The 13,107-nt window shown below is 42.5% G+C and overlaps 1 protein-coding gene across 1 annotated transcript in view; it reads right to left on the bottom strand.

Moving 5' to 3' along the window:
- The window catches only part of LOC138999843 (cell adhesion molecule CEACAM1-like), a 52,625-nt gene extending 39,720 nt beyond the window's left edge, over positions 1-12,905 (bottom strand). The window contains exons 1-2 of the mRNA XM_070402058.1: positions 12,842-12,905; positions 10,126-10,371 (exon numbers count right to left, since the gene is read on the bottom strand). Coding sequence (XP_070258159.1) covers positions 10,126-10,371; positions 12,842-12,905 — 310 coding nt within the window. The remainder of the gene's footprint in view (positions 1-10,125; positions 10,372-12,841) is intronic.
- Between the last annotated feature and the right edge of the window lie 202 nt (positions 12,906-13,107).

Raw genomic sequence — 13,107 nt, 5'->3', positions numbered from 1 at the left:
CAGGGGCGGCTGGAAGGCTGACAAAAGACAGACAAGAGAATGAAAGCCGGGTCTCGGTGGGATGCTGCTTCTCTGAGAGACAGTGACCATGCCCATAGCCATGCCTTTATTTTATAGCAGATGCTATGAGGCAAAGTAAGGGTGTGACCAAGATGTTTACAACATTCTCCTGGGTTTCAATACTACTCAACTACATACACCTGAACTCTATCAAGCCTACATCACTCAGGCACATGGGGCCATGTGTTCCAACCATAGGTTCAAGCTTACAACTACAGCTGTTGGCTATAATTGTGCTGGGAAGGCTCTGCCCTCCAAGCTAGGACTTGCACGTGGCAATGAGAGGACTGTGCCCTCTCATCAGTCCAAGGCTTGAACCTGTCCAAAACACTGTAGCTGCTCCCCATAATAAAGTTTTAATTCTGTTTCTTTGTTACTGATGTTGTGGCCCCACCCCATAACAAAGAAACAATTTCTGGAGGATTAGGCCTAGGAATAATAATTTTAAAAAGATTCCCAGGTGATTCTAATGTGCAGCCAAGGTTGAGAACCACTGCTATAGATAATATTAAAACTATATCTAAACGTGCAAGTCTTTGTCCAAAAAATGAACATGTTCAAAAATTAAATGAAGAAAATTTGGATATCCTCGATGGAGATTTTCACACATATTTGAGTGATGATTCCATTGATTCCACAGATGATGCTGAAAAGGAAAATTTTCCTATCAAATTTCTTAATAGTATTTATTACTCTTTCGGGAATGCCATGTTATAAATTAAAATTGAAAGTGGGTGCAATCATCATGCTATTGAGAAATATCAACAGTAAATGGAGTCTTTGTAATGGTACCAGATTTATTATCAAAAGATTACAACCTAACATTATCGAAGCTGAAGTATTAACAGGATCTGCAGAGGGAGAGGCTGTTCTGATTCCAAGAATTAATTTGTCACCATCTGACACTGGCATCCCATTTAAATTGATTCAGCGATGGTTTCCCATGATGCCAGCATTTGTGATGACTATTAATAAATCACAAGGACAAACTCTAGACAGACTAGGTATATTCCTACCTGAACCCGTTTTTGCACATGGTCAGTTATATGTTGCTTTCTCTCAAGTTTGAAGAGCATGTAATGTTACAGTTAAAGTCCTAAGTACTTCATCACAAGGGAAATTAGTCAAGCACTCTGAAAGTGTTTTCACTCTTAATGTGGTGTACAGGGAGATAATAGAATAATTTTAATCACTTTATCAGTCATTGTTTGCATCACTGTTGTTTTTATATCATGTTTTTGTTGTTTTCATATCATGTTTTTGCTGTTTTCATATCATATTTTTGTCATTTTTATATCATGCCTCTGTTGTTGTTATATCCTTTTGTTACTGTTTATTTATTAATAAATTTATATATTATTTTCATATACATTTTACCAATTTCCTTTCATCTCTCACACTTCTGTTCTAGAGAAAGGGCAAATAGCAATATTAAAATATCTCTGCTAATTAATTCCATTTTATAAAAAAGTATATTTATTGATTTTTTACAGAGAGGAAGGGAGAGGGATAGAGAGTTAGAAACATCGATGAGAGGGAAACATCGATCAGCTGCCTCCTACACACTCCCCACTGGGGATGTGCCCACAACCGAGGTACATGCCCTTGACCAGAATCGAACCTGGGACCCTTGAGTCTGCAGGCCGATGCTCTATCCTCTGAGCAAAACCGGTTAGGGCAACTAATTTCCTTTTAACTTGCATAGATTTCGTGCACCAATTACTAGTCACTAATATTCACAGGCAGGTAAAGATAATCAATTTGTAGTTATACAGGCCTTCTCGGTGTCTTGGGATAGCTGTCAATCTCTGATGTCAGTGACCTCTCATTCTCAAAAAGTCTTTGTTCACTGTAGGTGAAGGCAAGTGTGAGAGACAGGGCAGATGTCCATTTGTGGTTGGGCACTTGATACCGTCCATTCAAACAATGTTGGAGAGTCTTTCATGAAAGTCTTTTCTAATTGACAAAATAAGTCATGGTCTTTGAAGACTTCATGTGCTGAGAACACTCCTGTAAATAAATGTCACTAACTTATCTGTCCCTATCAGCTGGTTAAAATGTTCTTGATAATAATGCAGAATGTCTCCTTTTTGTAAGGTTGTTTCATATGTCTCTTCATCTAGATCAGTGGTTCAAAACTTGTGGGTGGCGACCCTTTCACGGGGGTTGCCTAAAACCATTGGAAAACACATATATAATTACATATTATTCTTGTGATCAATCACTATGCTTTAATTATGTTCAATTTGTAACAATGAAAATACTTCCTGCATATCAGATATTTACATTATGATTCATAACAGTAGCAAAATTACAGTTATGAAGTAGCAACAAAAATAATTTTATGGTTGGGGGTCACCACAACATGAGGAACTGTATTAAAGGGTCATTGCATTAGGAAGGTTGAGGACCACTGATCTAGATACATGGGGTTACTGGTGACTATTTAATGAAGAGAAAAGCTATGTGTTTACCAAAATAGCAGATTCCAGGTTGAGAAGATCCATAAGGAGGGCTTTAGGCCAAGGGAGATTAAAAGCTTCTGAAAATTTACTGAATTGAGTTTTAACTTTATCATTTGTATATTACACCAATCCAAAGAGCAGGTGTTGTAAGTACAATAAAAAGACTAGTAAACTAGGCCAAACATTAGAAATGGATTGTATTTTTTGAACAGTGAAATCTGTCCCTCAGTCACTTTTACAGAATTCCCTAATAGGCGTTAATTTTCCCCAATCATAATTTACCTTTTTAACTGTTGCTCTCCTTCAAGTGAATGCCTCAACCTAGTGATACTAACATAGAAATCATAACTAACACATATTCATATTCCTGAGATGGTATCACTTGGATAAAATCCAATTACCATCTTTAAAAGGGATCTACAGGAAGAAGGAAATGACCTTGGGGATCATGGAATGATTTTTCAGGGTTATATTTAGACAGTAGAATATCTGCTACATACTTTGCAATCTATAGAAGGAAAAGGAGTGACATGAAATCCAGTGGATAAAGATTAGAGAGGTAGAAGAAAAAAACAACAAGGCATAGAGAGAATCTCTGGGACTCGTTAAAAAGTAAAACCAATCAACCCATACATCTTTTATATCGGTTGGTATAAGTTAGTTAGCAGTACACAATTAGCATGATAACAATAATATGGAGGGGTCTTGTGCTCTCTGCTCTGGAATTGTGAGGGGTTTGGAAAAAAGAAAATCACCCTATCATTTCAAACGTGTGTTATTGTAGATGTAAAAAGTCACTGGATGGGCTCAGTTAAGGTAAAGACTAACATTTCTGAGAAAAGATAGCAACCTAGCACATGACTACCCACCATGACTCACTAAGTTAAAAGGTTTTGTTTTCAGACCATCCTATCGGGTTACTTCAGGTTTCTGAGTTTGTAAGGCCCCCACATGGTCCTTTTCTGAGCTTATGAGGTTGAGTATGTGACCCCTTTTTCATTCACACAGCCCAACTCCTTAACCTTTTGGGAGGAGAGAGGAGCTAGAGATAATAACCAATGGCCAATTACTTCATCAATTATGCCAACGTAAGGATACATCCAGTAAAAACCCTAAACATGGGATTCAGGAAACTCTGTGTTGATTCTGGACGGCTGAGCACTCAGGGAAAAAACGGAAGTTTCACACCTCTCCCCATGGCTTCATCTGCCAGTCTCTCCCATTTAGTTATTGCTGAATTGTATACTTACAATAAACCAGAAACAGTAAGTAAAGTCCTTTCCTGAGTACCTTGTGGGGTTTTTAGATAATTATAAAGCATGAGGAGTCATGGGAACCTCCAAACCTGGACTTAACCGGGCCAAAATGTGAGTCACGTGGGCACCACATCGGTGATGGCATCTGAGCCTTGAACCTATGGGGTCTGCACCCACTCAGATAGTTACTCAAATGGATTGTAGAACACCCCATTGGAGAATTGGCAGTTGATGGGGAAAACAGAAACAAAAATATTCAACTCATATAAAAACTACTCAGCAGGGAGATACTAGAAGTGATGATGGTATTGTCAGTGATCTGCCTGTATTAGGTGCTAAGGTAGTTTGAGAAGACTTCACTTTCACTCCCCTCTCTCACTAAGCCCTCTCTCACCTTCAGAGTCCACCTTCACCCCTTTTCTTCCTCTTCGTTCTCACAGGACGAGGCTTGAGGCAAGGTTCTGATCCCAGGAGCAGTGGAGGTACAGGCAAGTAAGTCTATCCATATTGTTGACCACCCTGAGGTGGGATCTGTTCTCCTAATGCCTTGACAGCCAGTAAACTGATATCAGGTTGCAGTGAAAGAAAGAAAGTATATATTATAAAGACACCTATGAAGGGAAATGGAGCAGCTGATGCTCAAAGACCAGAACTCACAGTGGTTTATATTTAGGGTCTTTTAAGGGGCAAAAGTCATGACGTGGGGTTCAGAGTCATGGGTTTTGAGGATTGGTCAGGAAACTGTTCCTGAAGCATTAGCTAATTTTTTTAAATAAATCTTTATTGTTCATATTATTACAGTTGTTCCTCTTTTTTTCCCCCATAGCTCCCCTCCACCCAGTTCCCACCAACACTGTCCTCATCCATAGGTTTAGATTTTTGTCCAGTCTCTTCCCACACCCCCACACACCTTTTCCCCCTGAGAATTGTCAGTCCACTCCCTTTCTATGCCCCTGATTCTATTATATTCAGCAGTTTACTCTGTTCATCAGATTTTTTATTCACTTGATTTTTAGATTCACTTGTTGATAGATATGTATTTGTCGTTCATAATTTTTTTCTTTACCTTTTTCTTCTAAAGGAATACCTTTCAGCATTTCATATAATACTGGTTAGCTGGTGATGAACTCCTTTTGTTTTTTCTCATCAGTGAAGCTCTTTATCTGACCTTCAATTCTGAATGATAGCTTTGCTGGATAAAATAATCTTGGTTGTAGGTTCTTGGTATTCATCACTTTGAATATTTCTTGCCACTCCCTTCTGGCCTGCAAAGTTTCTGTTGAGAAATCAGCTGACAGTTGTATGGGTACTCCCTTGTAGGTAACTGACTTTTTTTCTCTTGCTGCTTTTAAGATTCTCTCTTTGTCTTTTGCCCTTGGCATTTTAATTATGATGTGTCTTGGTGTGGTCCTCTTTGGATTCCTTTTGTTTGGGGGTTCTCTGTGCTTCCTGGACTTACAAGTCTATTTCATTCACCAGGTAGGGGAAGTTTTCTGTCATTATTTCTTCAAATAGGTTTTCAATATCTTGCTCTCTCTCTTCTTCTGGCACCCTTATAATTCGGATGTTGGTACGCTTGAAGCTGTCCCAGAGGCTCCTTACACCATCTTTATATTTTTGGATTCTTTTTTCTTTTTGCTTTTCCGGTTGGGTATTTTTTGCTTCTTCATATTTCAAATCTTTTACTTGATTCTTGGGATCCTCTTGTCTACTGTTGGATCTCTGTATATTATTCTTCACTTCAATCACTGTATGTTTAATTTCTAGTTGGTCCTTTTTCATATCTTCGAGGGTCTCACTAAATTTATCGGCGGTTTCTAGAAAATTCTAGAAAAACCTTATAACTGTGGTTTTTAACTCTGTATCCAGTAGTTTGTTTTCCTCCATTTCTGTCGTTTGTGATCTGTTTCTTTGTCTCCGCATTTTGGCTGCTTCCATGTGTTGATAGAGTGACTTTGTGTGCTATGTGTCCTATAGGGCCCAGTGGCTCAGCCTCCCCAATTACCTGAGGTGGACACTCTTGGTGCACCCCTTTGTGGGCTGTATGCACAGTCTTGTTGTAGTTAAGCCTTGATTGTTTTAGGTGTCACTGGGAGGAATTGGCCTCCAGGCTTATTGTCTGAGAATCAGCTGTGTCTACAGTGGGAGAACTTCTGTGCTGAAAACACCCTTATGGGGCAAGACTTGCTTCAGTGGGGCTTTGGTGCTCACTGAGTCTGCCCCCTGAGTGTGTCCCTTAAGGATCTAAGGAGTTGTAATCTGGATGGTCCCACTCTGACCACTGGGTACACTGACTCTTACATCTCTAAGGAGGTGCTAATTTAGCCTCTACCTGAGGCTACCCAGCAGGAGCTATGGAGAGATCTGCAGATTCCTATTCCTTGTTTCGGGTTTGGAGGTACCCAGATGAGGCCCAGCTTTGAAGCAATGCAAGCTGCTGTGGGGCCTTGGGCCTTCTTTTGGATGTTCTGGGTCTCTCTGACCCAGCTGCAATTTGTTAGGTAATATTCAGAATGCAAAGGGCCAGGCCTTTCATATGCAAAGCCTCTGCACACAGCTTAGGTGGGGCAGGGTCTCAAGGGAACAACAGGGCGGAGCAAACAGCTATGGCTGACCCTCAGCCCTGTCCTAAGAGGCCACCAGGTCTCAGTGTCCCACGCTAATCGCTGCAAGCACCTCTGCAAGAAAGCCGCCCTCGAGTTCATCACAGTCCAGTTTCTCCCCATATGAGTCTGGGTCCCCAGAGACTTGCCCGGAACTGGAGTTCAGAGCAGTTTGGAGCTTGAGACTCCCTCCCGATTGAAAGAGATACTAGCGTCCTCCGTTGCCAACCCTTTCCTCGCGTCCCCGTACCTTTGCACTTTACTTCTGCACCTCCTCTGAGTCTCAGTGTGCTTTTCTCTTTCCTTCTAGTTGTAGAATTCCCACACAGCCAGCCTTCCTGTGGTTCTGGATGATGTCTGTTTTGTCTTTTAGTTGTAGTTTTGAAGTGGTTGAGGGAGGCAGCAATTTCAGGTGTTTACCTATGTCGCCATCTTGGTTTCTCCAGTTAAAGTTCTGTGAAGGTGTGTCAACTAATTTTTTACTAATGGTTTATGTCATAGTAAACTTGCAATGAATTCAAAGAAGTCCTATTTCTGTACAAAAATTTAAAATTAAAAAGTTATGAAGACTGCATTGCAAAATTTCCAAAAGCCTCTTAATATTATTTAGATCATAAAAGAAGGGAGATAGTGGAATAATCCCTTGTGAGTAAATTACATCAAGAAAAATTTTTACTCTAAAAATTACTTTTCAGCCCTGGCCTATTTGGCTCAGTGGATAGAGCGTCGGCCTGCGGACTCAAGGTTACCAGGTTTGATTAAGGTGAAGGGCATGTACCTTGTTTGTGGGCACATACCCAATAGGAAGTGTGCAGGAGGCAGCTGATCAATGTTTCTTTCTCAATGATATTTCTAGCTCTCTGTCTCTCTCCCTTCCTCTCTGTAAAAAACCAAAAAAATATATTTTTTGAAAAAATAAATAAATAAAAATTATTTTTCACTTGTAATGCTGAAGACAAGACACCTATGAAAACGCACATGGTGTCAAAATAAGCCAAAGGAAAATGGTTTGGGCACAATAAAAAGAAAGGATCCCAAGTCTAGTTATAAAAAAGTTTCCTTTATTAACCTTTGGTCGAGGATATGTTTGCATATTTCCAGAAAACTCCTCCATGCCCAAGTGGATTCCTGCAACAACATATTACAAAAAGAAACTGACCAGATTGCTCCAGAAATAAAGATGGTGAAGACTCCTTGCCATGCTAGCAGTCAACAGCTGTGCTTCGCTGCAGATTGCCCAGAACGAGCGGAGAAGGTGGACATGCATTGCCACCATTTGCCCACCATCCAAAACTAGCATATCATTGCTGGCATGTACACATAAAGAACTGTTGGACAATGACATTAAAATTGGGACTCAAAGAGCTGTTGACCCAGGGAGAAACTTACTGCAGACTGATTAATTTGCCCCTCAACATACCCACTATGCTTGTCTCATTTTTGTTCTCATATGTTTATTTCTAGTCTACAGATGCGGAATTACTAAGGAAAAGAAACGGGGGAGATGCAGGAGGCCGCACATTGTCTTCACTAGCAGAGAAGTGCAAACAAGGATCCCAGAACGCTGGTGACCCTTGAACCCATGGCAAGGGCCTGAGTTATGCACCAATTATCTAGTCCTGACAAAGGGGGCTCAAGCTATTTCCTGATAAAATAGTCTTATAGTAAATCCTTCTAATATTTACTGACCTTTAAGATAGCCTGTCTGTTACTGCAATTACCTGACTGACTAAGGGTTTTATGTTTAACCAAAGTTGAATAAAAACTTGACGAGGCCTGGGCACCAGTGGAAGTCCTTCCCCTTGAGTTGGACTTGCCCGCCTGGCCCTCCAATATTTCCAAATTATCTCTTGTCTTTTCTCTTTCATTTGTGTGCAGCTCCTCTTCCAGATCCTGAACCCTGAACCACACAGGACGTGGGGAAACACACATACACACAGTTGCCGCCCATAAATGCCTTGACTGAGGATTGAACATGCAAACTTTAGGTTTTCGGGACAAAGTGCCAACCAACTTGGCCACACTGGTGAGGGTAAGCAGGACTTTTGACATCTTGGTTTAAAATGTTCCCACCCAAGTTAAGCTCCTACTCTTCCTCAGAGAATGAAACATGGAAAACAGGAGAATTACATTTTAGCAGAATGGACCCACAATTTCTAGGCAGATACTATATGAATCATAACTGAAAAGAAGTTATGCTTTTTAAACATACACTTTTATTGATTTTAGAGAGAGGAAAGGAGAAGGGGAGAGACTTAGAAACATCATTGTTGAAAGAGAATCATTGATTGACTGCTTCCTGCACATCACTACTGGGGATCAAGCCTGAAACACAGGCATGCGTCCTAACTGAGAATTGAACCATAACCTCCTGTTTCTTGGGTTGATGCTCAATCACTGAGCCACTCCAGCTAAATGTCAAGAAGCTTTTAAGGAGACATAGGTATATTGCAAAAGGACGGAGAATGAATCTGCAATTACAAATTACAGTTACATTTCTAAAGGAGATGCTCTAAAAACAAAAAATCAACATAAGAGGCTTATAGTCAGGAAGAAAGGTTAGAGACTCTGAGGCAATAATGAGGCCTCTTGTTCATAACACAACTGCTTTCTGCACAGTGGAGGGAAACACACCTAAATCCTTTCAGCCAAGACCCAGTTTGCATCACCATTAGTTCCTGTGATTTATAAATAAGAGCAAGTCCCCAGCCATTTATAAATAGTTGCAAAAAGGTGGAAAGACTGAACAGAGATGGCATCTGATCTCCCAGAAGGCCGAGCTTCTGGAGTTTTCCATGGAGACAATACATTTCTCTCTACAGTCACCTTCCCTTTGATAAAATGTCATCTCCAAAGAAGTAGAGTATTTTCCATCCTCCAACGTGGCTGGTTTCTGCTTGGTGACCTAAGTGCAGAGTACTGACATTCACCTCATAGTTTGCTCTGATGCAGGCTTTTCTATGAAACCTGACATGGGAGATTTAAAAGCCCCTTGAGCTTAGGCGGCCTCACCCTCACACTTCACCTGCAGTCTCTCTAGCTTTGGGTGATGCTCTCCTCTCAAACAGATTACAAGTCTTCATCAGGTCAAAATTTGCTTCATAAAAGGTGACGTCATTTATAATTCTGTGGGCATCAGTTTGAACTAAGGACATTTGCTAAGCCATGGTTGCATTACCATCATTCCCAATTCTATTCTATCAACAAAGAGGAGAGAGTGCTACTGAATTCATGCAAATAAATCTACTGCTATGAACATAAGAATACTCCAGAAAGCATTAGTAATTTTTTGGGAGAAGTAAAACAGGGAGACAGTGTCACTGTTGCATCTCACAGAAGTGTTCTCTTGCCAATTCCCATCATCACAAGTGTCCAGGCAGCCTCCACAGGTCTCCCTGGAATGGGAAAAAGTTTATGTTCCTGTGAGCTTATCTCTTACTCCTGCCAGTCATCAGACAATGACTGCCCCTCCTGTGAAGCACATGGTGTCCCCTCGATTCTGGAGATGGCATAAATGGGAACAACCAGAGATGGGGTCCAATGTGGAATGTTACCTTATGCCAACAATAATGACAATGCCAGCTCATATTTTTTAGTATTTATTGATTCAAAGCAAGTCTTCTAAGCAATTTCCACCACCAAAAGAAATCTGATAGGTGCATTTTTATTTTTTTTTAGTTTAAGAACACAGAGGAGGAGAGGAGGATCACTAATACTTGACATCTAACTCTACAGGCGCACTTTCAGTGGAGTTGATGGGGTTGGAGACTTTACACTGGTAGTTCCCAGCATCCTCTCTCCTGACAGGGTCTATGGTGAGGGTTGTGTTGTCCTTAGACAGCTTCATCCTCTCCTTGAGCTGCAGAGTCGTAGCATTGAATAACCAGTTAATGAAGATCTCATCTGTGTAGCAGGTCATGACCACAGCATCCTCATTCTCTGTGACTGTGGTGTTGCTGGCTCGGAGTATGGGCACACTCACTGGCCCTGTGAAGAAATAGAGTGTGAGAATGACTGAGTGTGTGCTTGAGACCTGGGGCTATGTCCTTCCTCAAAGATCTCAGCCCTGACTTTGATGGTTCTGAGGGTAATTTGGTTCCACAGTAAAAATTAATTTATTCTAAATTTGACTTCACTCCCCAGACCATATCTACCCCTCTTAGCTGAAGACCCCTAAGAAGGAAGGAAATGAACCAATGATTGATCTAGGGATCCAAAGACATCTAATAAGGCCACTGGGATTGGAAGAAAAGATGGAGCTATGGCAGCAGATAGACCTCAAGTCTCTCAGATCAATTTCTCATGGACTTCCTGATTCTGCTTAGGGACTGTATCTCCCTCTGACTCACTTTCTCCTCAGTGAAGGAAAATGAATATTTGACTGCCAGGCTGACAATGTACTAATCATAAAATATTCACAGTATCTGACATATATATTGGGAAGGAAAACTGCTCAAAAAGAGGCATTTGTTATTGATGAACTTCATGAGAGAATCCCCTGGGCTGATCTCTGGTGGATGAGCAGCTGCCAGGAGCATTTTCTCCTGCTCCTCCCTTGGGATGCTGACCTTTCCCTAGACTCTCCCAAGTTCCCCAGAATAGTCTGCTAATAATCTGTGGAGCTCGTCCCGTTGTGCTCTCCACACACAGTCTCAGGGGAAGGACCAGGCTCCATCTCTTCCCAGACGTGCTCTTAGAGTTGAGCCCCAAATAGTGACCAGATCAGGAGCCTTGTGACTCTGCCACCTGGAAAACTGTTGCTCTCCCTCAACCCTTCCCCGGAGGCAAAACCCAACCTCACACAGGCTCCCCAGGGACTCAGGAGTCAGGACATTGTGACAGGGGCCTGGAGACGGGCTGTCCAAACTGAGATTCTCTGTGAAGAACACAGGGATCCCCTCAGGCCAGGACCTTACAGAGCCCTGCAGGGTCTATCTTAGGGACATGATCAAGGAAAGAGGATCAGGGACCTGGACTGAGACAGGTGTCTCTAGGCTGACTCAATCTCATCAAACTGGTCCTTCTCTCTGTGGTGAATGTCTGTGGGGCTGGAATCTGGGAAGGGAAATCTGACTTTAGGAAATTTGTCTCCACTGTGTGTCCTGCACTAAATGCCAAAACCCAACTTGGGACAGAGTGCAGACGGGGATGGAGGAGAGTCCAGGGCTGGCAGTCCTGTGTGTGAAGTAGAATTCACCCCACCCGACACCTAGAGGTCAGAGAGCAATAACTCACAGTATACACTCAGCCATCCAAATCCTATTTCTGTTTTTGAATGGTTAAGGACAGCTACTCCGATGTAGATTCCTAGGTCCCACACAGTGACGTTTCTTATGACCAGAGATGCATCAAATTTTACTGTCTCTCGACCAGTGCATTTGCGCCCTTTTATATATTGCCCTGAACATCATGACACATATACAATTAAATTAGTGTAGTTCACCATGAATCCCCTGTACCAAAAAAAGCCTGTAACATTGGGAGGCATATTTTGGATACGTAGAGTCACATCCTGCCCTTCAAGAACACTGGTCATGACAGTCTCTAATTGCGCAGTGGTGGGCGGAATCCACAAGGTTAAGAGGAAGACTAGAAGAGAAGAGAAAAATTGGTCAGTATTTCATCGGTGTATTGGGATGGGAGATGAGGCATTTCTCTTCATCTCTCAGCCTTGGTCTGCGTATGAGTTCGTGTGTGCATCTCCTTGGTCAAGGTCAGCAACATGGCCACCATGGCTTCAGCACCTCGGATCCTATGCTTTTTGTTTTGAATTCTCTGTCCCACCTGTCTGTGTGGCTGTCCTCCTCACTGCCCTCAGATCCCTGTTGACACTCAGGGGCCTTCTTGGAAGACCTTCCCTGACACATTCTCTAAAGACCCTCTATCTTCACTCTCTGACCTGTCCCTGCTCTGTGCCCTTCAGGGCACTTGTGGGTACATGACGTCACATGTAGATCTCTTCTCATCTCTTTTCTCCCTGTATAATGTGAGAAGCATGTGGGCAGAGGGTGTTGTGATCTTGTGCCCCCAGTGCCTGCAATAGGCTGCAAACATCTGTGGGTGCATGAATGAGTGTTCCCAAGCTTGACCACGTCCCATGTTGTATTTGCCCATATTTATAGTTGGTGGTGGGGACAATATTTAGTGACCCTGGTTAAAATGTTTCTGGTATCACCTGAAATAAATTGTTATGACTGTGGTCAGTTGTCAAAATTCAATACCCAGTGATAAATAACACAAAATGAACAGCAATTGAGATTTTTCTGGCCCTCTCCACATGATGAGATTTTCCTGCTGCTGGGCCCCCTCTCTCATCCTAATCTGCGCCCCTGTCCTTTCACTCCGGTCCAAGGGGAAGCCCTTCCTCCCCTCCCAGAGAGCTGTCCTCCCCAGGAGATCTTGGCCAGTCTCCGACTCCCAACCTTCCTTCCATTCCCAGGGATTGTCTCCTCCTTACCAGCCATTAGGAGTCCCAGCCAGGGGACAAGTCCTCTGCTGGAAGAGGCTGCAGGGAACTCCATGGTGACTGCTGTCTGCTCTGTCCCACCCTGAGACAAGAGCTTGATGTCAAGTAAGGCTCCCAGGCACCTCTGTCCAGACTGGTGGGATGTGCTGTCCCTCCTAACTGTATGCTGAGCCTCCTGCTGGGGCAAGATAACCTCCCTGGTCATGTGGGTCAGGGCGGGGTCAGGGCTCAGAACCCTCCCTTTCCCTACCCTCATT

Source organism: Myotis yumanensis, unplaced genomic scaffold (genome assembly GCF_028538775.1).
Source record: "Myotis yumanensis isolate MYYU_CA2020_CCGP unplaced genomic scaffold, mMyoYum1.0.hap1 SCAF_23, whole genome shotgun sequence".
NCBI lineage: Eukaryota > Metazoa > Chordata > Mammalia > Chiroptera > Vespertilionidae > Myotis > Myotis yumanensis.
The sequence above is the reverse complement of the archived record's forward strand: the minus strand, read 5'-3'. Positions and strand labels throughout refer to the sequence as shown.